The following is a 26,986-nucleotide window of genomic DNA, read 5'->3' as shown; positions in this document are numbered from 1 at the left end:
TTTCCTGTGTTTTTGTCAGTGTAGCTCTGGGATATAAGGAAGGGGAACTTCTTCCTCTACCCTTCAAGGTCTTCCAGCTGCACTAAGAATTACATTCACTTGAGGCAGATTAACAAGAGAAAAAAAAAAGCAGTGTGCACAGATGCTCAGTAATGAAACTAAGACCAAGAGAGATGATCAAGGCAGGCAGTTTTTATAGTTTTTAGGCAAAGAGATGATGGATCTGTGAGGGATTGACAAAACAAGGAAAATTTAACTTTGGGAGCATCTGTTAGGGAGGAATTCTTAAGAGACTTTGGGCTGGAGGAGTAAATTAGTAGAAAGTAGTGGGCTGTTTATACAGTCTTCTTGGCTCTAAATCTCCCATCCCTGATCATAAGGTTGTCTCTTTACCTCCTGGGACAGGATGGGCACCTTTCACATGGGAGATTTGTTTCCTGCTTGCAGGGGGATGGAAGAGGGTCTTAGTAATCTTCACATACAGGCTGTATCTTAAGGTACTTGTATATGAAATAGTCAGTATGCCAAAGTTGCACATTTACGGGTGACCTGCCCTTGACCACTACAGGCATAAATTCTAAAATTGGGACTCACAATCCAAGAATATATATGTAATTTGTGTGATATTCCTAATTTCTCCCCTGTAGGTTTTAGACTGTTTTTCAATTTCATTAGCCGTGGAGAAGAGAACCTGTTTCCTCTAAACCTTTACCGACTGATTATCGCAGCAAATTTTTGCACTTTTGCCAAATCTGTAAGTGGAGAAATAGTATCTTAGTGTAATTTTCATTTGTTATATTTAGTTTTTTTCTTTTCCTATGTTGGGTTTATTTTTCTCTACTTTAAGTGAGCGTTCATATATTTTTACATAGTTGAGGAGCATTGACATTTCTTTTTTTTCTTGCAACTGTTTATTCATATATCTTGCTCCATTTTCTATCGAGCTATTGGACATTTGTCTCTGTACCTTTAGGTATTCTTTGTATAAGAGGAGAATTAACCTTCTTTGATATAGTCTGACATTCGTATTTTAATTGTCCATGGTGTTCGTTGTCTCCCATTGTCTTTTAGATGTTTATGTATTCAGAAGTATAAATCCTTTTCCTTACAATCTTTCAAATGTTAGAAAGAGTTGCCCCCCCCCAGGTTACAAAGGATTTGTCTGAGTTTCTTCTAGTATTTATGTGGATTGATTTTTAGTGTTTATATTTCTAATGTATTTAGCATGTGAATGGCATGAAGACGTGGGTGCAGTTTTGTCTTTTTCTGTGTGGTTTTGTAGTTATCCCAATGCTGGTTATTAGTCCATCTGTCTCCCCATTGCTGTGAGATGCTGCCTTATGGAAGATAAATGTAACACGATACAATTGAACTGGATACTCATGAATATAGTAGACCAATTTGGTCTATTTCTGAATTGTCTGTTTTTGTTTTCTGTTCTGTCTCTGTTCACACACGTCCTACTGCCTTAATTATAGGGGCTAAAATATTTTACTATCTGTTAGAGCTGGCCCTTCCTCATTGTTCTTCTCTTTTTTGACTGTACAGGCTAATTTTCTTTCTTCATTCTTCCAAATGAAATTTATAGTCAACTATTTTAGCTGCAGAGAAAAAATGGAGACAATTTTTTTTTAATTTATATTTCTATAAAATCACATTAAAGAAGTATCTATTAAAACAGTGTTGAATTTGGGGAAATGTCTGTTCTGCATCAAGGTATTTTTCTTCTTAAATCTACTAAAGGGGATGTGTTGTAGCAATCCATTTTCTCATATTGAACCACCCTACTATTTCTGAAATAAATCACATTTAATTGTGGGGTATTACTTTTTAGTGTCTGACAATTTATTTGGGATTTTTGCATTAGTATTCGCAAATGAGACATGTCTGTAGCTTTATTTATTGGTGAAATCTTTGTTAGCCTTTGGGATCAATATCATACTTATGTCATAGAAAGAACTGGAAAGATTTCCTTCTGTTTTAAGTCATCAGGAATAGTTTACGAAAGGTTAAGTGAGATCCCTATGAAACTATCTGGACCTGGTACTCTTTTGTAGGGGAACTCTTTAACTACTTTGTTGTTTCTTCCATGGTGAGTGAATTGTTTCATCTTTCTGTCTTTATGGGACCTACATGGATAGTAGACTACTGCAGGATTTCAAGGAGGAACACATAGGTCATAAGAGCGAGGTGATGGTTTCCACTTACCTTCTTTGACTATTTCTTCTCCTTCCTTTCCTTTACACCACAGAGACTCCTGGTAGTGACATGGCGGACCCTCAGGACAACACTCTGAGGATTATTCTGGTGGGGAAAACTGGAAGTGGGAAGAGCGCAACGGCCAACACCATCCTGGGGAGTAGAGTCTTTGAGTCTAGAGTTGCTCCCCATGCTGTCTTCTCCAGGTGTCAAAAAGCATCCAAGGAATGGAAGGGGAGGAAACTTGTTGTTGTTGACACCCCAGGGCTCTTTGACAACAAGGAGACCCTGTACACCACACGTGGGGAATTCAGCCAGTGTGTCCTCTACTCCTGTCCTGGGCCTCACGCCATCATCTTGGTCCTCCCAGTGGGCCGCTACACGGAGGAAGAGCAGAAGACCGTGGCATTGATCAAGACTGTCTTTGGGAAGCCAGCCTTGAAGCACATGATCGTGTTGCTAACTCGCAAAGATCACTTAGAGGAGAAGAGCCTGAGTGATTTCTTGGCAGATTCAGATGTGAAGCTAAGAAACATCATCAGCGAGTGTGGGAACCGCTACTGTGCCTTCAACAACAGAGCCTCAGAGGCTGAGAAGGAAGCTCAGGTGCAGGAGCTGGTGAAGCTGATAGAGGAGATGGTGCAGAGCAACGGAGGGGCTTACTTTACCGATGCCATTTATGAGGACACAGAGAAGAGGCTGAAGCAACGGGAAGAAGACCTGAAGAAGATCTACACCGATCAATTAAATAATGAAATTAAACTAGTAGAAAAGGAATATGCTCATAAATCACAGGAAGAACGGGAGGAAAAAATAAAATTGCTAAAGATGAAGTATGCGGAACAAATACAAAATATCAGGGAAGAAGCTGAGAAGGGATTATTTAGAGATGGTTCAAATGGGGTTATGAGCGTTCTTTCAAAAATATGGCATATGTTTTGGTAGTAAAGACCATTTCATTTTTTCTTTTGAATTTACGATGATTTGCAATAGTGGTAGATTGTAGTTTCTATAGATAGCTGTGACAGTAGCTTCTACTTATTCTTCCTATAACCTGACCCTGTTACTCCTGCCACTGAGTTGCGGGGCCTGTGTCCTCTACCTTGGAACTGGGCAGATCTGGGACCGTTTCAATTAATAGCAGATGGTTGAAGCAGCACCTTGTGACTCTAAGGTTACATATGGGCAATGCTTCCATGCCCTGTTGGAGTTCTTGCCCTTGGAACTTGACTGTCATGTTGTGAGAAAGCCCAGGCTGTCTCTTGAGAGGCCCCCATGCAGAGGGCCTGAAGTCACTGGCACACTTCCCAGCTCACCTTTCATTTGTGACTCAGACCAACTTGCCCACCATGCAAATGAGGCAACACAGAAGCGGGCCCTCCGGCTTCCCCGCCATCTCAGGCCAAGTTGCAGAAAGCAAAGATGATCCATTCCCACTGAGTCCTGACCAAATTGCAGCTTTAAGAGAACAAATAAATGATGGTTTTTGTTTTTAACCACTGAGCTTCAGAATGGCTTGTTATGCAGCGAGAACTAACCAGAATGAAGCCTCTTCCCAGCTCTCAGTCCCCACCGCCTCCCCTTCCCACCTGTCCCTCTTCACACAAAGTTGGCATAATCAGGCAATGGCATATAGAGTTCAAAGACTCAGGAAAATTCAAATCAGAAATCCTGCACATGTTAAGTGTCTGAACCACTGGTCACATTTGACATTGCACAGCATGGCCACAAGTACTATGTTAAGGAGGTATCGGGTTTCTCTGGAAAGATTGTTCTGTGGTTCATGGAGATCTGAAAGTCACAGGATTCTCTTATTGTGTTTCTCTCTTTTCTTTTTTAGGGACCATCCTTACTTAAAATGTCTCCACTTGTATCTGAAAAATCCCATCTGGGCCACATAGTTTTCATTTGCCTCTGCAGAATCACACTTCACCCTACCTCTTTGCCCCCTGAGGCTGATCTAGTAGCACTACATCGGTGGGGTCTCTTGCTCTCTGAGTTATACCTGGCTGGCCAATGGGAAGTCCAAGTCAGAGACCCTGTGGAAGTAGAAAAGCAAGGCTGGGGTGTCCATTCCCCCACCTCTATCTCTGCAGGGCCATCTCTGGCTAACTGCAACCCTACGCCAAAGGTCACAGCTCCTCCCTTGGTGGCCTTTCTACCCAACTCTTCTTCTGAATTCCAGTGTTCGTTCACCCCTTCAGGTGGGATTTAATTTTCTTATCGATACTATCAACGTCCCTGTGGTTTCCAAATTCCCTGTGTGCACAGTGTGTAAGAGGCCCCTTCTCTACACTTTCTCCAAGTACCTAATGAGAGCAGACTATCTTTTTCCTGTGAGAATCTGATTGATATATCTTATGGTACCCAGTTCTCCTTCAGAGCATCTTTATTGTTATTGATGGTTTTTCATTCCCTCTAGTGCTTGTTTCCTGACACCAGAAAAATCTCTCCTTACCCTTCCATGCTGTGACATTTGCAGTAAATAGATGAAAGGTTCTGTCTTGCTAAAATAATAGAGAAACTTCAAACTTAGATGGGTGACTCTCAGTCACTCCCAAGGATTGCAGACATCCAAAATCCAAATTTATTAGAATTTTTATTTGTCCTTTGTTTTGTCTGTGAACATGACTGAGAGTATTTACCATATCAGTGACTTTTCGGGAGATGGACTAGAGATTAAGTCTGGAAAATTTAAGATTCTAAATACACTCTCATTCTAAGATTCATCACAAGTATTCAGAATGCAGTAAAAACACGGAAGAAAAATCCTCTCATGAGAAAACATGTGTCAAATGACAAAGTGAGACCAATGTACTCTTTGCCATCATGCACTTCTTATGTTCAAAAGTACTTCCTTGTAAGTGACTCATCTGTGTAATAGTATGTCTAGAGAGCAAAGCATTCCTGCCATGTCCTTTTTCATTTCAGAGTCGTTTAAAATATATTTTCCCCCAGAGATATGCCGAAGCATTCTTAATACAATTAACCTGTGTTCAGGACATTTGAATGTGCAGCTTATGTAAGCTGATTTCTTTTCTCCCAACCTTAGATTCTTTTTTGGAAGGTAAGACATAACCAGAGAAACAACGAGTAAATCAAATAAATCATTATCTCTTCACTTGACAATCGAAATATTGCTCACTCACTTCTCTTAACATATTTTATATTCCAGTTTTCTCTGAATGTGGTTCCATTTCAGTGCTGAAGACTGTGGAATTTCCAGCGTTTAATGTGTGCATGATCCCTTTTGTTGAAACATGTGATCGTCATGACTCATGATGGGGAATTTACATTAGGATTTATAGAGGACGACCTAAGGAAAGATTTAGCGTGTGAAGTCTACTGTGAAGGATGTGTAGGATGTGTCCCTGTGGGTGATGGGTACGATGGTCATGCATCTATTCAGAAACAGGAAGGTTCATGATGACAGGTAAGATTTTCAGGGGAAGGATAGAGTCAGGAGCAACAGCGTTCAGTTAGGTTTGTGAAAAGTTCAATATCAGATGTCAAAGTTAGGGTGAACGTAAAAGTTAAATGGTCAGAAGGCTATATGAAAGGCTTGGGGTAACATAAATATCTCCCTTAATATCAGTTGAATCTTTACTAATTGCCAATACCCCGCAGTCCAAAGCTATATGCTAGAAGATCCATATAGGATGCCCAAAGGAAGAAGGAAGAACCAGTTTCGTGAGGTTTAGTCCTTCAACTAATTTGATAGATATTTGAAGGGGTCAAGAGGAAAGGACATTTTTGTTAGGTTTTACCATGTAAGTAATCTCTACACCCAACATGGGGCTCCAACTCATGACCATGAGATCAAGAGTCGCATGCTCTTCCAAATGATCCAGCCAGGCATCCCAAGAGGAAAGGACTTTTTAAAAGAGAACATTTAATTTATAGGGACAGTGACAAATTAGTATTGGCCAATTCTTGGAGTTCATCTGTGGCAGAATCGTCTCCCCAGGGCAGAAGGTGGCCCAGGTGTAACCGTATGACTATATAAGGGAGGCCCCACAGGGAATCGTCTCTGCATGCCATGTCCAGAGAGATGGAGGTTCTCTCTCTCCTGAAACCTAGTGAGGCGGCCTCTGGAGTTTGATACTGCCAGAGGGGTGTGGGCGGTGTACATTAAGAGACTTGTTGTGTGTCCTTCGGAGTTTGGCTTTGCTGCCTGGTGGTCATGGGATACATGAAGGTTGTTGCTTTGCTCTGTGGAGGGAGCAGAATACCCATGGTGGTGGAGGTCTTGGACGCAGTCAGAACTTTCACTAACAGGTGGGCAAAAGTATGTGTTCTTCATATATCAAATGGGGCCACATGGGAGGGAGGCACCCAAAGCCAGTTTGAAGGGGACTTGCCCAGGGGCCCAGCAGGGATCCCAGCAGCTTGTATGTGCATCAGAGTTCTGGAAGTCTGGCACTAGGAACAGACGTTGTAGCAAGTGATGGGAGAGGAGAGAGTGGCCTTCTGTTGGGCTTATGATTTCAGATTCCCAGAGGAGACTCTGAAGGCTATTAACAGTGTTCCACAGGGAAAAGAGCCACTAAGAATGCTGCCACTGTCCCCCCACCAAGGCCAGACTACACTTGACTCATCTTCAGTGTTTCTGCCTCTTCTCCAGCCCATGAAGAATCAGAGCCAGGGCAAGGAGAGGAGGAGAATGGCAGCGTGGGGAGAGCTCTAAGCAGCCCTGTCTACACTGCAGGTTCTTCTCTGGGAGCAGGCACATGCCAGGGATGCCAGGGACAGTAGAAGATTTACCCTTTAGCAATATTTTTTGAAAAGTTTTTGTATATATATATATATATATATATATATATATATATATATATATATCTATCTAACTTGACAATTGTCAATAAATTGTCAAGTTAGCTAACATACAGTGTATACAGTGTCCTCTTGGTTTTGGGGGCAGATTCCTATGATTCGTCACTTACATACAACATCCAGTGCTCATCCCAACAAGTGCCCTCCTCAATGCCCATCACCCATTTTCCCCCCTCCACCACCCCCCATCAGCCCTCAGTTCATTCTCTGTATTTAAGAGTCTCTTATGGTTTGCCTCCCTCTCTGGTTGAAATTATTTCTTCCCTTCCCTTCCCCCATGGTCTTTTGTTAAGTTTCTTAAGCTCCACATATGAGTGAAAACATATGACATCTGTCTTTCTCTGACTGACTTATTTCACTTAGCATAATACCCTCCAGTTCCATCCATGTTGTTGCAAAAGGCAGGATTTCATTTTTTCTCATTGCCAAGTAGCATTCCATTGTATATATAAACCACATCTTTATCCATTCTTCTGTTGATGGACATTTGGGCTCTTTCCATAATTTGGCTATTGTTGAAAGTGCTACTATAAACATTGGGGTACATGTTCCCCTGTGAATCAGCCCTCCTGTATCCTTTGGATAAATTCTGAGTAGTGCTATTGCTGGGTTGTAGGGATGTTCCATTTTAATTTTTTGGGGAACCTCCATAATGTTTTCCAGAGCGGCTGCACCAGTTTGCATTCCCACCAACAGTCAAGAGAGTTACCGTTTCTCCACATCCTCGCCAACATCTTTTGTTTCCTGAGTTGTTAATTTTAGCCACTCTGACCGGTGTAAGGTGGCATCTCAATGTGGTTTTGATTTGTATTTCCCTGATGATGACTGACGTTGAACATCTTTGCATGTGTCTGTTGGCCATTTGGATGTCTTTTTTGGAAAAGTGTCTATTCATGTTGTCTGCCCATTTCTTCACTGGGTTATTTGTTTTTTGGGTGTTGAGGTTGGTAAGTTCTTTATAGATTTTGGAAACTAACCCTTTATTTGATATGTCATTTTTATTTTTTTTTATTTTTTTTATTTTTTTATTTTTTCAACATTTATTTATTTTTGGGACAGAGAGAGACAGAGCATGAACGGGGGAGGGGCAGAGAGAGAGGGAGACACAGAATCGGAAACAGGCTCCAGGCTCTGAGCCATCAGCCCAGAGCCCGACGCGGGGCTCGAACTCACGGATCGCGAGATCGTGACCTGAGCTGAAGTCGGACGCTTAACCGACTGCGCCACCCAGGCGCCCCGATATGTCATTTTTAAATATCTTCTCCCATTGCATTGGTTGCCTTTTTGTTTTGTTGATTGTTTCCTTTGCAGTGCAGAATCTTTTTATCTTGATGAAGTCCCAAGAGTTCATTTTTTCTTTTATTTCCCTTCCTTCGGAGATGGGTCGAGCAAGAAATTGCTGGGGCTCAGGTCAAAGAGGTTATTGCCTGTTTTCTCCTCTAGGGTTTTAATGGTTTTCTCTCTCACATTTAGGTCTTTCATCAATTTTCAGTTTAATTTTGTGTATGGTGTACGAAAGTAGTCTGTTTCTTCATTATTGGTATATAGAAAGGCAACTGATTTCTGTACATTGATTGTGTATCCTGTGACTTTCTGAATTCATGTATCAGTTCTAGAAGCTTTTTGGTGGAGTCTTTCAGGTTTTCCATGTAGAGTATCATGTCATCTGCAGAAAGTGAAAGTTTGAGTTCTTCGCCAATTTGGATGCCTTTTATTTCATTTTGTTGTCTGCTTGCTGAGGCTAGGACTTCCAACATGATGTTAAACAACAGCCATGAGAGTGGACATCCCTGCCATGTTCCTGATGTTGGTGGAAAGCTCTTACTTTGTTTCCACGAGGATGGTATTAGCTGTGGACTTTTAATATATGGCTCTTATGAAGTAAGGTAGGTTCCTTCTATCCCGACTTTCTTGAGGGCTTTTATTAAGAAAGGATGCTATGTTTTGTCAAATGCTTTTTCTGCATCTATTGACAGGATCATATGGTTCTTATCCTTTCTTCTATTAATGTGATGTATCACTTTAATTGATTTGAGAATATTGAACCAGCCATGTAGCCCAGAAATGAATCCCACTTAATCGTGGTGAATAATTCTTTTGAGATACTGTTGAATTTGATTTGCTAGTATTTTGTTAGGAATTTTTGCATTTATGTTAATCAGGGATATTGGTCTGTAATTCTCCTTTTTAGTGGGGTCTCAGTCTGGTTTGGGAATCAAGGTAATGGTGGCTTCACAGAATGAGTCCGGAAGCTTTCTTCCATGTCTATTTTTTGGAACAGCCTGAGAAGGATAAGTATTAACTCTGTTTTAAATGTCTGGTAGAATTCCCCTAGGAAGCCATATGGCCCAGGAGTCTTACCTGTTGTTAGATTTTTGATAACTGATTCAATTTCTTCACTGGGTATGGGTGTGTTCAAATTTTCTATTTCTTCCTGTTTGAGTTTTGGTAGCGTGTGGGTGTCTAGAAATTTGTCCATTTCCTCTAGGTTGTCCAGTTTGTTGGCATGTAATTTTTCATAGTATTCCCTGATAATTGTATTTCTGTGATGTTGGTTGTGATCTGTCCACTTTTATTTGTGATTTTTATCTCTTTGGGTCTCCTCTCTTTTCTTTTTGAGAAGTCCGACTAGGGGTTTATCAATTTTGTTTGTCTTTCAGAAAAGAAAAAAAAACTAGTTATTAGGTTCATTGATCTGTTCTACTGTATTTTTTTGGTGGGGGGGTCTATATTTTTTATTTCTGCTCTAATCTTTGTTATTTCACTTCTTCTGCTGTTCTGCTGGCTTTGGGGTTTCTTTACTGTTCTGCTACTACTTCCTTTAGGTGTGCTATTCGATTTTGTATTTGGTATTTTTCTTATTTCTTGAGATAGGCCTGGATTGCAATGTATTTTCCTCTTAGAACTGCCTTTGCTGCATCCCAAAGGATTTGGACTGTCATGTTTTCATTTTCACTTGCTTCCATATACGTTTTAATTTCTTCTGTAAGTGCCTGGTTAACCCATTTATTCTTTAGTAGGATGTTCTTTATCCTCCATGCATTTGGAGGCTTTCCAAATTTTTTATTGTGGTTGACTTCAAGTTTCATAGCATTGTTGTCTGAAAATATGCAGGGTATGATCTCGGTTCTTTTATATTTGTTGAGGGCTGTTTTGTGACCTAGGATGTGATCTATTTTGGAGAATGTTCCATGTGCACTCGAAAAGAATTCTGCTGCTTTTGGGTGAAAAGTTCTGGATATATCTGTCAAGCCCATCTGGTCCACTGTATCATTCAAAGCCATTGTTTCTTCATTGAATTTTTTTGCCCAGATGATCTGTCCATTATTGTAAGTGGAGAATTAAAGTTCCCTCCAATTACAGAATTTCTATGGATAAGATCACTTATGTTTGTGATTAACTGATTTATGTATTTGGGTGCAATCAAGTTGGGAGCATAAACATTTACAATTGTTAGCTCTTCTTGATGTATAGACCCTGTAATTATGATATATTTCCCTTCTTCATGTCTTGTTACAGCGTTTAGATTAAAATCTAGTTCGTGTGATATAAGTATGGCTACCCCAGCTTTCTTTTGACTTCCAGTGGTATGATAGATGGTTTCCATCCCCTCACTTTCAATCTGAAAGTGTCCTCAGGTCTAAAATGGACCTCTTGTAGACAGCATATAGATGGATCTTGGTTTTGTTTTATCCATTCTGATATGTTATGTGTTTGATTGGGGCATTTAGTCCATTTACATTCAGAGTGATTATTGAAAGGTATGGATTTAGTGTCATTGTGTTACCCGTAGGTTTCATGCTTGTGGTGATGTCTCTGGTCCTTTGTAGTCTTTGCAGCATTCCACTCACAGAGTCCCCCTAAGGATCTCTTGCAGAACTTGCTTAGTGTTCATGAATTCCTTCAGGTTTTGTTTGTCTGGGAAAGCCTTTATCTTTCCTTCTATCCTGAATGACAGCCTTGCTGGATAAAGGATTCTTGGCTGCATATTTTTCCTATTCAGCACATTGAATATTTCCTGCCACTCCCTTCTTGCCTGCCAAGTTTCAGTGGATAGGTCTGCTTCTACCTTTATGTGTCTACTCTTGGAGGTTAAGGCCCGTTTGTCCCTGGATGCTTTCAGAATTTTCTCCTTATCTTTGTATTTTGCCAGTTTCACTATGATATTCTGTGGAGAAGATCTATTCTTGTTAAATCTGAAAGGAGTTCTCTTTGTCTCCTGGATTTGGATGTCCATTTCCTTCCCCAGATAAGGGAAGTTCACAGCTATAATTTGTTCAAGTAAACCTTCTTCCCCTTTTCTCTCTCTTTTCTTCTTCTTCTTCTGGAACTCTTATGATATGGATATTATTATGTTTCATTAAATCTCCTTGTTCTCTATTTCTCCCCTCAGGGTCTAGTATGTTCTTATCTCTCTTTTTCTTGGCTTCATCATTTTCCATAATTTTGTCTTCTATTTCACTTAATCTACCCTTTGTCTCCTTCATCCTTGCTGTCACTGCATCTAGTTTATTTTGCACCTCATTTACAGCATTTCTTAATTCGTTGTGACTATTTCTTAGTTCCTTGATCTCTGTGGCAATAGATTCTCTTCTGTCTTCTATGCTTCTTTCAAGCCCAGTAATATGACTATTATTCTAAATTCTTGCTCAGTTATATTGCTTATATCTGTTTTGAGCAATTCTCTAGCTGTCATTTCCTCCTGGAGTTTCTTTTGACGAGAATTTTTCCATTTCATCATTTTGCCTAGTTTTCTGTCCCTTATGTGTTTTAATAGCTTCTTATGGGTCTTGCCCCAGTTCTGGTGTACTGTCACTCCAGGGTATGGTCACAAGGGGCCTCCGCGTGGCGGGGGTTCCTGCAGTGTCCTTTGTCCTTGGAATGGCTATTTGCCTTCTTCCCACGGTACTCAAGGGAGGGGATTGCTCTCTCCTCCTGTGCTTGGGAGCTGGCTACAGAGCTTGGGCTGGCTCCCCTCCTCCCCAGGTACACAAAGAGGCCGGAGAAAGCCCTGTAGTTAAAAATTGGTTCTTTCTCCATTTTGTCTGTTCCCAACCCATGTTTTTTCTCTTGTCCAAATACAACCTTCCACTTCTGCAACCTCTCTTTAGCTTTCTTTTGTCTTTCTGCAGAAGGGGATCCCTCCCCTCCTTTCCTACGCTGCCTTTTTTATCTCTCCCAGTTTGAAATCATGCATCTATGGCCCATCACATTGTCCCCATGGGCCCCTGGAGATGTTTCTGTCACTCTGTAGCCTGGATTCCTGGAATTTCAAGGCTTCTTGCCTCAATAATTCTGAGTTTGAGGGACGAGGGAACTTCAGATTCCCTTACTTCTCTGTCATGTTAACTCCTTCTGAAATTTTTTTCAAGTGTTTATTTACTTGTGTGTGAGAGAGAGAGAGCATGTGCAGGGTTGGGGCAGAGAGAGAGAGGGAGACACAGAATCTGAAGCAGTCTCCAGGCTCCAAACTGTCAGCACACAGCCCAACGTGGGGCTCAAACCCATGGACCTCGAGATGATGACCTGAGCTGAAGTCAGACGCTCAGCTGACTGAGTCACCCAGGCGCCCCACCCCTCAGTTAAATTGAGAGTGTGATTATTACACTAGATGATTTGAGTACATGAATGTGACCAATAGTGATTGGAGAGGTTTTTGCTTAAGGCAGAACCTGTGTAAGGTTTCCTTCAGGTGGCATGGATGGAGCCAGTGTGAAGGTCCGATGGGAGGAAAGAATAAGTGTCCTCTTTTCCTGTCCTTGTGACATCCCTCTTATTTAATCACATAGTTGCACATAGGAGGACTTTGATGGAGAGGAGATTCCAGTAGAGAAGAACTCCAAGATCTTGCCAATCCTAATTCCTGTAAGTGAGGTGTGTGTTTCCTATGAGTGTGACACTGGGAATCCAGGTGACAGGCACTTTGCCTGTGCAGAGAACTGACAGGAAGTTCCCACATCCCACCAGGGAGGGACATTTATGTGTAACTCACAGAGAATCTAGAGATTCAGAGAGGTGGAATAGGGCCTCCAATATCTCAGGTGGGTCAGGGTCCCTCTGGGCCCTAGGCCTTACTTATTCAAGGTCAATCAGACCCAAGACTTGACCAGCTAAAAATCTGTGCCAAGGAGTGTCCACATGCTTGAGTCCGAGGAGAGGACAGGCGGTCAAGAGCACAGCAGCGAATGGACATGATCTTTACATCTGTGTGGGTAACTTTGCTGGCAAGCTTGTGGTGTGGCTGGGACTATATTTCTGAGTACACTTAGAGACCACAACTTGGCCTTTTGAGAGTGAATTTCATTTTTGACAGTCTCAATCTGGTAAATAGGGTGAGTGACCAAAGCATGCTAGTGGTTGGAAGCAAAAAGAAGCTACACATTAGAGACTTGTCTTCCATTGTCACCTTTAACTCTGAAGACGACTCTGCTGAGAGAGTTTCAGAGACGTTGTGAGTGATGAGCCCTGAAGATGCATATTCCAGAGCCAGCGATCATTTGCCAAAGTGCTGTGCACATAGTCCATGAACAACAACCCAGAGTGCATTTGTAATCATTTGTGAATGTGGATGTAAGGTTGCATAATTTCTGGCATGTTTTTAAAACAATGGTCTATGTTTATTTTATTTTATTTATTTATTTTCAGCATCGTCTATGTTTATAAACAAAAATACAAAATGGAATATCTGAGGCAATTGTTCTGAAGTTCTTACTTCCTGTTAAGAAGTATCTTGATTATCTGAAATTCTTCCTAAGTCGGACTGCATTCTCTGGGGTTTGGGGTCAACAATGACCATGTTGCAGAAGGTGGCATTGATGGTAAGAAAACCTTCTCCTTAAGGACCTGAAACTCTGAATCTAGGTCTGGCCACTCAAATGTTCACATCAGGAACAGTTTGCTGTGCATATTGTGCAGAGCACATAAATGGTGCCTAAGGGACAGGGGCAGGTGAGCGGTGCATGAAGAACTTTTGTGGCTGATGGATACATTCGCTATCTTGCTTGTTATGATTGTTTCACTGGTGTATACATAATTTAATTATGTTAAAAATGTTTGTATTTTCTAATCTAAATTGGACTGTCTTTGTATTAATGAATTTTCAGAGTTCTTGACACATTCTATTCTTCGCCAGATCTTTATCAAGTATATACACAAGTTCTTTCTTTATCTGATATGTGACTCACAAACATTTTCTCCCAGTTTGTAGATTGCTCTCTCTGCCCTTTCCTGCTCTCTCTCTCTCTCTCTCTCTCTCTCAAAATAAATGATTAAATTTGAAAAATCATGTACATCTACCACAACTGATTATCCTAATTGCATCCAATTGTACCAAAATGCTGCAAGCTTCCACTGCAGAGCTGGGTTGGGGGTATGGACCTTGCACCTCAGTCTTGTGTGCTGTGAGGTGCTCACAACCCTATGTCACCGGAAGACAAAACCAGAAGGAGATGCAGCAGGAAATGGTTGTGGTGAAGACAAGAAAGAAGTGTGGCTGTGCACCGGTAAATTGACAACAACCGCGCTTGTTCTTGTGAGAAAGTTCTGGGAACTGGGCCAATGTGGATTGTAGACTACAGACTTCCTGGGTACTGAGCTGTGAGGTGCATAGGAATCATCCTTTCTTCTCTTTACTATGTCATTTCTAATAAAGTGATACAGATATTTTCAAATTCATGAGAGGGAGGACATGGGCTGAAAAAAGGTGTCAAATTATAAAACAGAGACAAAAAATGCATAAAGAAGCAGACATCGTCAAAAGGCAAAATGCAAAACCTTTGAGGCTTTGAGCTCCCAAAGATGCAGAAATAGACTCCATCTGTGGATGAGAAAAGTTACAAATTCATATCATAACGGGGCACGGACACAGGTAGGATGAGAGCTTGTAGCCAGTTTTAGATGATTGTAAATCATGTTGGGGCGCCTGGGTGGCTCAGTGCGTTAGACGTCTTGATTTTAAAGTTAGACTCTTGATTTTGGCCTAGGTGATGATCTGATGTGTTGTGAGTTGAAGCCCTGTGTTGGGCTCTGCACCGACAGCCTGGAGACTGTTTGAGATTCTTTCTCTCCCTCTCTCTGCCCCTTCCTGCTCATGCTCTCTCTCTCTCTCTCTCAAAATAAATGAATAAACTTAAAAAAAATGATGTAAATCTACCATGATGGATTATCCTAAATGCATCCAATTGTACTAAAGTGCTGCAATTTTTCAGCTTCATTGAATTTTAATTTACATAAAATAAGATTCATCTCCTTTCAGTAGATTTAATCATCAATTGAAAAATATATCCAGCAAGTCTTGCTGTTTCCCACTAGCCTATATATGTGTATGTTGTCATAACATATATTCATTTTATTTTATCTGTTATCTTTTGATCCCTTCCCAGGTTTCACCAATCCCCTCAACCTGGGAACCATCAACCTGTTCTCTGTAACTGTGAGCTTGTCTTGTTTTTTATTTTTTAGATTCCATATATAAGGGAGATGGTAGAGTACTTGTTTTTCTCTGTCTGACTTATTTCACTGAGCATAATTCACTTGACATCCATCCATGCTGTTGCAACTGGCAAGATTTTGGTGTTTTTTAATGGATGACTAATATCCAATTGTGTATACATGTCTTGGTTTCTCGGTCCATTTATCCATCAGTGGACACTTAGATTGTTTCCATATCCTGGCTATTGTAGGTAATGCTGCAATAAACATGGAATGCAGATAACTTTTCCAGTTAGTGTTTTTTCCTTGGGATAAATACCCAGAAGTGGCATTACTGAATCATATGATCATTTTTTAAAAAAAGTTTTTAATAAAATTTTTAATACTTATTTACTTTTGAGTCAGAGAGAGACAGAGCTAGAGCAGGGGTTTGGTAGAGAAAGAGAGAGACACAGAATCCCAAGCAGGCACCAGGCTCTGAGATGTCAGCACAGAACCTGATTTGGTGCTCGAACTCATGAATTGTGATATCATGACCTGAGGTGAAGTTGGATGCTCGACTGACTGAGCCACGCAGGAGCCCCTCATTTTTTTTTAGAGAGAGATAGAAAGGGAGAGGGACAGAGGGAGAGAGATTAAGAGAGAGAGGGAGAGAGAGAGAATCTTAAGCAGACTCCATGCTCAGCGTGTAGCCTATGTGGGACTCAATCGCACGACTCTGGGATCATGACCAGAGCGAATATCAAGAGTCCAACACTCAATCAATTGAGCCACCCAGGTGCTCTTTTTCTTTCATTTTTTTTAATATCAAGGGATTTTATAATAACTTTGGAGAAATGTCAGTAATTTATGACTATAATTCTGTAATGTCTTATTTTAGAATATCAAAACTTCACTGGATTCTAAGCTAAGCTTTTAAACTTTAAAGTTAAATTATATTGTTCTCTCTCCTGTCACAACCTGACAGGATGGTTGCACACACGAAATAGAAAAAGACACTTGGTCTTTCCACACAGGCATCCCTTTTGTACCCTACAAGGATGAGTTGGCTTGTGTAACCTGCCTAACTGACTTCTTAATGGGTGAAGCAAAGTTCCATTCTGAATACAAATGGGGGAGGGGGGTCTCCTACTGAGATGCCCCAAAGTCAGATTTTGTGTTACTTGCTGCATTGCTCTTATGAGGAATAGCTACCATCAGCAGCAGCTCAGAATTCTCTTTGTAAACTACAATATTTTGTTTCCTCTTCTGTGGGCTACTTAGCTACAAAAAGTAAGAGTCAGAAGCTCCAGGAAATCCTGGAAAGTACTTGGGCATTCCCCAAGTATTGTAAGAGAACTTCAGGCTTTCTATAGACTTTGAATAGGCTTCTCTAGAAGGGCCTTCTATAGAGTTCCTGGGAGTGCAGCAGTCACTTATGGGAGGGGACCCTGGGGCAACAGAGGAGGGGTGTGTGTGAGGGGAAATGGGGGGGGGCTGTGTAGAGGAAGCAGCAGGATTACCTCCTATTGCTGTGGCTTTTGTTTCCTGATGTTCCAGGGCTTAGAAACCAAGATGGCAGAGATTCACAGTTGAGACTTCTCTTAGTGGGTAAGATCGGAGCAGGGTAAAGTGCCATGGGCAACAGCACCCTTGGAGAGAAAGTGTTTCCTTCTAGCATTGCCACAACATCTGCCACCAAGACCTGTAAGAAAGGGAGCAGCAGGAGGCAGGTAAGAGAAATTGTGTCATGGATACACCAGGCATTTTTGACACCGAGGCACAGGATGCTGACACCTGCAAAGAGTTTACTCGCTACATCTTCCTGACTTCCCCAGGACCTCACACCGTGCCCCTGATGAGACAGCTGGTCCCGTACATGCAGGAAGAGCACAAGGCCATGGAAAAGATCCAGTAAATTTTGGACTCAGAGCTAGCAGATACCTGATTCTCTTTTTCACCCGGAATGATGACTTGGATGGCATCAATTTCCATGATTACTTAGAGGAAGCACCCGAAGGCATCCGAGGGCTCGAGGGCTAGTTCCGTGATCGCTACTGCGTGTACAAGAATGGTGCGACAGGAGCTGAGCAGGAGGCCCAGAGAAGCCAACTGCTGGCCCTGGTCTAGCGCATTGTGGCCTAGAATGAAGGACGATGCTACACTAAGAAGATGTACCAAAAGGCCAAAGAGGAGATTCAGAAACAAATCCAAGAGATGCAAGAATTTTATGCAGCACAGCTAGAGAGACAGAGAGTGCAGGTAAGAGAGGAGTTTGAAGAAAAAATCAGGAAGCTGGAGGATAAACTGGAGCGGCAGAAATGAAAGGAACAAATGGAGAGAGAATTGGCAGGGAAAGAGGCTTTCTATGCCCTAAAGCACCAGAACGCCAGATATGAAATTGAGACTCATTGCAGGAACCTTGAATTGATCATGGAAGCACTGCAGATAGTTTTTCCTGTTTTCTCTCACCTGTTTATGTGAGATTTACCTGAATGAAAAGATCTCCCTATTTCCTGCATATTTCCCGCTGGCCCTGCCCACTGTCTGCCACCCCCCCACCCAGCCCCCGCACCCCTGAACTCATTCACCAACCTTGGAGCACTCTCGCTTCTGTCTCTCAGACTCTCAGGACTAAGGGGTATAATCAGATTCACTGTTGGAGATTGGTAGATGCTTGATTGACTTAACAGGGGAGGGACGAATTCTCAATTTGTGGAACTCCAGAGTAGAAGGTATAAAGGTGACCCCAAACTTTGTCTATTTATCCCGAGAAAAATCTAGTTTCTTTCTCAATTGGTGGATCTTCTCCCTCTGTTGCTTCTACTCCCTTATTTTTCCTTTAGGACACAGTGATCACCTTCCCCCTATGATTTGTTAGAAAGATTTGTTCTTCGTGTTGGGTGATCTATCGGTGGAGATGTTTATAGAATTCTTTCCAGATGAATGGAAATTTATGTAGTAAGAGTTTTCCAGAAGGATTCAAATTGTTCCTTATCAGCTGCCTACTGAAGGACAAAGGCTTGTTTGGAAAATAGACCTCTCAGAACTCAGCTAAGTGAAATGCCAGAAAGAGCAGTTGAAAGACGGAGATTCAACACAGAAGAGAACAACTGTTTGCTGTATTCAGATGTATGTATAGCAACTCTTTGACTGACCTCAATGCAATATATTTGCTGAATAACCAGTTTTCTTCTTTTCATGTGAAACTAACTGTTGCCACTTCACCTCCATCACCTCAGACCTTCATTACTTACACCCCCTCCCAGTTGAATTGTTTGCTTGTTATTAAAATAAAAATTTTCTCTTCTCTCATATTTCTATAAAATTGGAGTCCACTCTTTCTTGGAAAATACCTTTGCTATTTTTTATTACTTAATTTAAAATTAGTTAATTATTTATTTTGAGAGAAAGAGAGAGAGCATGAACAGGGGAGAGACAGAGAGAGAAAGAATTCCAAGCAGACTCCACACATCAGTGCAGAACCCGATACAGGGCTCAATCCTATGAACTGTGAGATCATGACCTGAGCCGAAACCAAGAGTCAGATGCTCAATGGACTGAGCCACTCAGGTGACCCCCTTTGTTATTTCTTCTAAGAACACTGAATTTTACTTTTTGGAAAAAGTTCAAGATGATTTTGGAGCTAGTTTTGGTTTACTCTCAGCACATCTCTCCTCCTTTTCCTTGGAAATTCCCAGCCACATACTCAACCCCTCTGCCAGTTAAACACTACCTTTTCCTTGGATTCATTAATTATTCCCTGATAGATATTATGTGTAACCAAGGCTTCAGAGACCTTTCTGGTTTTCCTGGAGCAAAAATTGTCTTTAATATATGTATAACAATAAGGGGTGTCTCTACCCCTTTTCTACTTTTCTCCTGGGTACTTCTCACATTATCCATTCTAAGGTTTCCCAAAGTACATTTCCATGTTCTACCAATAAATCCCGGTGTAGACTGAACTTTTAATTAATCTCAAGCATTAGAGAATCACAACACAAAGAAGCTCACAATCCTTTTAGAAATAGTCACTTAAGAGAAGGGGCCAAGATGGCAGAGTTTTGGAAGCTTTCTGCTTCTCTCGTCCCTGAATTTCAGCTAGATCAGCACCAAAGCATTTTTAACACCTAGAAAATGTATCTGAGGATTAACATAACAATCTTCATAACTTGAGCCACAGAACTTCACAGGTATGCAGCATGGAGAGGTGAACTGGTGGAGAGAGAAGGCTCAGTTGTTAGGGAACTATTTTTGCTTGTGGAAAGAGGATTGAGACAGTGGGGAGAGTACAGGAAAAATTCTCCCTGAAAGCAGCTGGAGAGACAGAGAAAGAGTGGAAACACACACAAGGGACTAAACAAGTAAGAGAGAAAGGAGAAAGAAGAAAGTTCAATGCCACTCTATAAACAGGGGAGCACAGAGTTGGAAATTATACAGCTCAATGCCTGGTGGTGTTCTGGTGGGAAGGGCAAATCCCCAAGAATAGACAGCAAGGTCCAAGGGTGAGGGGTCTCTGGCCACATGGGGAGAGGTGGTTCCCCAGTTAAGAGGACATTTGGTAGAGGCTATGCACCTTCCCCACAGGCAAAGGTCCCAGCAGACCCTAGAGAACAGCCATTTGTCGGTGTTGAGCAAGGGTGTTAGGAAGCAGTGAAACCTGATGCCAGATGTGTGGTGTGATTTACCATAATCTCTTAGATGCTGCTGCTACAAGATTGCGTGAATTTTTTCTGGGAATGTTGGCACCTGGCCATAGTCTCTGGGCTTCAGCAGCAACATGGTCATGCGAATTTTCCTGGGGGCAAGGGTGGCCAGCACCCAAGCAAGTCTTGGCAAGACACTCCCTGAGGGGGTCAGAGTGGGTCCAAGCCACAGGGCCCTCAGAAATGAGGGGTTTGGAATCACAGCCTCATCTGAGATAAAATTCAGAAGGGAGGTACCACCTGGCAGGCTGATGACTTGGTTCTGGATAGTGTAGAGGCAGGGAGTGGACAGAAGCCAGGGACAAAGGAGGGGTGCATGATTGCCAGTCAGTGAGAGCACAGAGTTCCGATGCTACAGACTGGGTAGGTAGGTGATACCATTTACACCTCTCCCACCCATGTGCATTCATGGATACAGGCGCCACAGTGATCTACCCCAGTAATCTAAGCAGTGCCATCTAGTGTAAACGGAGCCGTCACACCAAGCCCTATCCAACTGTGCCAACCAAGCTCTAGAGGAACATGATTCTCTCCACCACCTTAGTTTACAGACTATAGGTTTCTCCATAGTTTGACTTCTAGTGGAAACTGGATATAATTTCATTCATATTTCATTCTGTTCGCTAGTCCATCCATTCATTCTTTTTTCTTCTTCTTTTCTTATACTTGAATATAGAAAGAGAAAAAATTTATTTTTATTTTCTGATTTTATAAAAAATATTTTTCTTTAAATTATATCTACTGTATTTTTTTACTTTCTTGTAAAATTTTTTATTCCATTTTACTTTCAGCATTTCACTCTATTCTATTTTATTGTATTCGTTTTTTTAATTATCAAACATTTTCTTTTTATTCCCTTTTCCCCCCTTTCTTTCCCTTTTTTCTCTATTCTATCGAGTTTCTTTCAACAACCAGACCAGAACACACCTAGGAACTAGCATCCTTTATTTGATTTTTGTTGTGTTGTTTTAAATTTTTAACTTTTAATCTTTATTTTTTTATTATTTCTTTTTCATCCAAAATGAAGAAATAAAGGAATTCACTCCAAAAGAAAGAACAGGAAGAAATGCTTCAGACAAATAAGCAAAATGTTTCAACCAGAATTTAGAGTCTGGATAATATAAATATTATCTGGGATTGCAAAAGCATACAATCCCTTTCCGTGCCTCCCTGCCCCCTGCCCCCTGCCACCTGCCATTTTATAGCAAGTGCCATCGTCCCTCCAATGTCCAGCAGCGTGGTCCCCACCTCTCTCTGGGACCTCACCAGAAAGTGACCTGGATATTCTTCCTACCACCGACATCCTCTTAGGCCTTTCTTTTTATCATGTACCTCAGAATCTTCGAGCCTCCATGCATTACTCAATTTCGAAACGACTCCTACATTTTATGTAATTACCAGAGCAGGACGCTACTTCTTGGCCTTAAAATATATTCGTTCCACCAGGAGCTGCTGTGACAAATGACCACAAACTGTTGCTTAAAGTGCAGAAACTTACTGTCTCATTGTTATGGCTACTGTCTCTCTGGCACAGGCTACAAGTGCCAAACCGAGACGTTCCCAGGGCCATACTCTCCATGAAGTCTCTGGGAAAGTATCCTTCTTTGCTGCTTCTTAGCTTCTGGTGCTGGCTGGCCTGCTTTGTTCTTTGCCTTCTAGGTGCTTCGCTCCAATCTCTGCCTCTTTTGTCACATGGTGCTCTCTGTGTGTATCTGTGTGTAAACTTCTCTCACTGTGAATGAAACGATTCCAGGCATTGGAGTAGGGCTCAACCTTAACTTCATGACATGACATCACAGAGACCGTGCTCCAAAGTAGGTCACATTCTCAGGTACCAGGATTAGGACTTCTTTAGGAGGACACAATTCAACCTAGGTTGGATGGTAAGAGAGGGACAGTGAGTGCAGTGTGAGGGTACAGTACCCCTGATCTCTTCCTCTCCAGTCCTAGTTGCAGTTGCCAGGTTAAGCCCATTGGGATAGTTTTCTTAGGTCTCTGCTTCTTGGAAATCTTCTACTGCCTAGGGCTTAGAATCCACATTCCTTGGCCTGGTATTCAACAGTCATTATAATCAGTCTCAACTTCTCTCCCAAGAATGAGATTCTTCTAGATATCATTGTTCCCGTTAATATCTGTTTACACTTTTGTAAGGAACGAAGGTGATAATGATGGAGAGGCCAGTGCCTGGGACACAGTGGGCCCTCAGTAAAGGCTGGTAATGATTCCTGCACTCCAAATTGTCAGCTGTTCTCTGCCTGTGTCCAGTATATTTCCACCTCCAAGGCTTGAATCATGCTATTTCTCCCTCTCTTACTTGTCTGAGTGCAGTTTTGAAAAAAAGCAAAATCATGCCTCTTGGGAAAGTATAAACACATCAAAGATTTTGCTCAACTCATGGCGTGACTAGAGAACCAGTATGATAGTATAATTGGATCAAAGTTCCTTTGAGTGGCTCAATCAGTTAAGCGTCTGACTCTTGATCTCAGCTCAGGTCTTGACCTTAGGGTCTTGAGTTTGGGCTCCATGCTGGGTGTGAAACCTAGTTAAAAACAAACAAATAAGCAAAGAATAAAACAAAAAACACAAACAAACAGAAACACAAACTTCATTTGAAATCAAGGGTTGATGTGTTCAAGAGAGTAGTAAAATGTAATTTTTGAGTTGTATATTCCACCAGACAGAAAATTCGCTGAGTATCTATAAGGCAGAGATGTGCAAAAAACGTCTCTGTCCTTAAAGTGTTGTAAAACATCACAGCTGATCATCAAGCACAGCACCACACAGAACAATAGAACACTCCAGTAATCTCTCTTGCCTATTTCTAAGTTCTGGATCATTTTCATAGTGTTCTCTACTTTGTGATCATAAGCAGTTTCCAACAAGTATTGTTGATCCTAGAAGATTGTTTTTACTATGCATGCCCTGATTATTTATACAGATGCAGCAAGAATCTTAATTAACCGGAAAAGCCTCCTTGAGTTTGCTCGGGAAATGTAGAGCCTCATCATATTAAGCAACTATCAATTCCAAAGGATAAACTTCCTTTGGAAATTTTCAAAATGAGTTTTGAATCAGACTTTTCAAAGCCCCTGCCATTCTTCTATCCTAGGAGTAGGAAACCAAGGCCCAAACACTTTCTCCAGTAAACTTTGCATGCTGTACCCATAAATCTCAGTGAATTTCCCTTTTCCCGAGGTCTCCAAAATTTGCCTAGGTTTCTGGACTACGAGGGAGTGGACTTCCTTAATACCTGAGAGACTGGGATCCTGGATGCCAGACATCATATTAGTTTTCTTATGAAGGTTTTGGAGACATTAGCCCCACATGTAACACCAACAATTGCTCCAGCAGTGGTCTGATGGTCTTTGATTAAATGACAATCACTCTCAAATATCACACTGTACATAAGGCCTTGCTGCAGAATCGATTTTTCCGATGGTATCTTTGTAAACAAGATGACAGATTTTTATTAAACCTATGCAATTGGTTCTATCATCATGAAAGTGAATGAAACTCAGTAGAAGAGTTTGTTTCTGAATTCTGAGGTTAAGTGAAAATCAGATGACAGTTAAAAATGGTTGCTATGGGTTTACAAATAAACAGTCTACTAAATCATGGATTAGAGATAGTTTAAGGAGAAAGACATAAGGTTTCTTCAAACAGTCATACAAGTAGAACATTAAACAGAATGCCATCAATATTCCAAACAAATAACCACAATGGCACATCTTGAATCTGTTCACTCAGTCCTATGTCATTATTTCTCACTCTGCTGGATCTTGAGTCAGTCGTCTGATTTCGTGAGGTACATATGCTTCCAGACTGAGAGTCCCAATAGTCCTGGCTTCTCTCACTGGCACAGTCTGAGCATTGAATCAGTCCTGCCATCTTGGAAACCTGCTCTGAAGAGTCTCTTTGAGGCAACAATATTTCAGAGCATGTCCGACAGTTTTTCTCCTGAAGCTCCAAGTTTGTGACCCTCTGGTGAAGACACAAATTCTGAGTGGTCACTTAGCAGATCTTCGGAGAAGCCTTAGGAGGAAGCAGAGACCTATTTGAGAACAGGACTTAATGGTTGTGGTTCATAACCGAATATAACATCGTGGAAGACAGTAAGAGGCTCTTTGGGGGGCATGGTCTTTATTTCATGAGGTTTTGGTCAATGTTTCCTTTGAGGGATTCAGCCCCAAGTGCACTGTCACACCTAACACCTATATCTCTTTTGTGACAAGGCTGCCATTATTCTGCAGGAGGCAGCTCTTCTTGCACATCCGTGAAGCCAGAAGACAATTTCATTAAAGACATGTGAGTGCAGGTGTATAGATAATCCAGATCCCTTATCCTGGTAGACAGGCTGTGGAGGTGCTGAGTCTTCCTTTTCATGCAGTGCCCTTTGGGGGTGGAGTGAGTGGGGAGAAACCAGGAAACCTTGAGTGATATCCAACAATTCACTTAAAAGATATTGTTACAAAGTAGAAGTGACTAGGTTTTTTTTTGGCACCAAGAGTGAAGGCTCCAGAATCCCTAACCGGCAACATGATGGTATTTGGGGATAAGGTAAGTGGGTTTCCATGAGTTCATGAATCTGGGGTCGTCTTGGCGGGATTAGTGCCCTTGTAAGAAGAGATAGCAGAGAGTTGCTTCCTCACTCCATCATGTATGGGCACAGTGAGACTGTGTCATCCGCAAATCAGTAAGTGAGCCTTCCCCAGGGAAACAAGTTGGCTGGCACATTGGGCTTGGGTTGCCCAGTCTCCAGAACTGTGAGAGATTAATTTCTGTTGTTCCTGCTCCCAGGCTGTGGTATTATGGTGGTCCACGCTGACTAAGACAGCATCTATGATGTGTAGATGAGCCTCAGAATGGTAATCTATGAGACTAACATTGAGGGTTGTTATTACTACTAACTACTACCTGTTGATCACTATGGTCTGAGAACCACTTCATGCGTATGACTTTGTCTGGTTTCACAACGACCTTCTGAAGTAAGTACTCAATTTTAATGATTAGGAAAGTGAGTTGCAGATAGTTTAACTTACCCAAATGTGGCAGGTTGAATGGTGGCCCCAGAAATGTCCACACCCTAATCCCCAGAGCCTGTGAATATTACCTTATTCCATAAGTATTTTGCAGATATTATTAAGTTAATGATTTTGAGATAAGATAATTCTGAATTATCTGAATGGACTCAAGATGTAATCAGAAATGTCCTTCTAAGGAAGAGGTACGAAGGCATTGTGATGAAGGCAGCAGAGATTGGTGTGATGTGGCCACAAGCCCAGGAGAGCAGGCAGCTTCTGGAAGAGGAAAGAGGCAAGGAATGGATTGTCTCCTAGAGCCTCCAGAAAGAACCAGCTCTGCAGGACCTTGATTTTATCTCCATAAGACTAATTCATATTCTTGTCTTCCAGTATTGTTGGAGATTAATTTTATATTGTTTTAGGCTACTAAAGTTTTGATAGCTTGTTATGGCAACAATGGAAAACTGACTCACCAGGTCATAGAGATGATATGTAGAAGAACCAGGACAATGTAGGGAACGATTCTTTTTCATCTCCTGTTATTATCTCTGCAATGTTTTAATAAGTTGAGCTTTGAGGCCATCTAGATCTAAGCAGCAGAAAACTCCCTGATTCCCACAAGAAGACTCCTGTAGAATTTAAAGAATGTCTTTTAATGACCCCACAACTTTTTGAAAATTCATTATATCCACATTGCTTTGTGTGTGTGAGATTGAAATAATAAAAGGAAAACATAAAAAAAGGAAGTGGAAGGAAGCCCTCAATGATGAGGAGCGTGGCTAAGTAAGCAATGCAGATATGGGGCAAGACTGGCTCTATCAAATATCTTCTAGAAGGAGATCACTCGTAACTTAGGGCTCAGCATGGGGCTGATAAGAGCCACATGCTCCTCTTTAACCAATGATTGCAAGACTGTTACCATTTGAGACCCACATCTGATTTCCTGTGGCATCCATGGAATCTGTGTCAACTACTCTCCCGTTCCCACTAGGGAACTTACCAGCATACCTGAGGATAATACCTGGAGAAGCAATTAGCTGACCAGGAAAACATCCAAGGTGGCTCTGGCTGGACACGTTTCACTCAAGGAATATATAGATTGAAATGAAACTAGGCAATGGTAGAGATATTTTGAGTAGGACATATGGTTCTGGCTCTCCTCTAGACTTCTATGTATGGAGCCTCATCAAGACCAACTTCATGGGTATGTAAAGGACCCTGTGATGTTATCTTGAAATTCTTAAGTTTTGTGTGTGTGTCTGTGTGTGTGTGTGTGTGTGTGTGTTTATGTGTGTTTGTTTGTTTGATTCTCTTTGACAAAGGGCCTGGCATTTTTATTTTGTGCCAGACCCTGCAAATTACATAGCTGGTCCTGGTCTGTGTCTTTATTGAAAGTTGGAGAACAGTTACCTGGGGCCCTCCAAGTCATTAACACCAATAAGTAGTCCAATGATATTGACCAATAATATACTAATTAACACGGTAATTTGAAAATGTAGCTACTTCCTTCCATTGGTTGTCACCGCATTATACATTACTTCCTGACACATTTAGTCTTCTTAGTACCCACTTTTAAGCTTCAGCATCGGCTAATCCCATGTCTCAAAGTAATGAACAAAAATATATAATCAAAACCATAATAATTTTATGGTGATGCAACAAATAATTGGAACAGCTGGTCAACCATGAGAGCTTTGACCATCGGCCTCTCATCTCATAGTTTCCAGAGCAGGTTGGAATGGGTGTACTGGCTAAATCTGAAAAAGTCTATCTCTGCCTGGGTCTGGGGTAGGGGAAGGTAGGAAGGTTTAGGGGAAA

General features: G+C 41.5%; 2 protein-coding genes and 1 pseudogene across 5 annotated transcripts in view; 2 read left to right on the top strand and 1 right to left on the bottom strand.

Moving 5' to 3' along the window:
* The window catches only part of LOC147582951 (GTPase IMAP family member 7-like), a 226,695-nt gene extending 223,000 nt beyond the window's left edge, over positions 1–3,695 (top strand). For 2 of the 4 annotated variants that reach the window (XM_086686920.1, XM_086686911.1), the window contains exons 2-3: positions 655–754; positions 2,252–3,695. In XM_086686920.1, coding sequence (XP_086543046.1) covers positions 2,269–3,144 — 876 coding nt within the window. In that variant the 5' untranslated portion in view covers positions 655–754; positions 2,252–2,268 and the 3' untranslated portion in view covers positions 3,145–3,695. The remainder of the gene's footprint in view (positions 1–654; positions 755–2,251) is intronic. The other 2 variants (XM_086686931.1, XM_086686927.1) reach the window with 1 other exon arrangement.
* Positions 1–26,986, bottom strand: part of LOC147582945 (GTPase IMAP family member 7-like) — a 252,532-nt gene that overhangs the window by 121,138 nt on the left and 104,408 nt on the right. The gene's annotated exons all lie outside the window — the stretch shown is intronic.
* Positions 5,626–18,382, top strand: LOC147582950 (GTPase IMAP family member 4-like; annotated as a pseudogene).

This window comes from Puma concolor, chromosome A2, assembly GCF_028749965.1.
Source record: "Puma concolor isolate L17-30 chromosome A2, mPumCon1.1.hap2, whole genome shotgun sequence".
NCBI classification, from domain to species: domain Eukaryota; kingdom Metazoa; phylum Chordata; class Mammalia; order Carnivora; family Felidae; genus Puma; species Puma concolor.
Note: the sequence above shows the minus strand (reverse complement) of the source record. Positions and strands in the feature narration are given on the sequence as shown.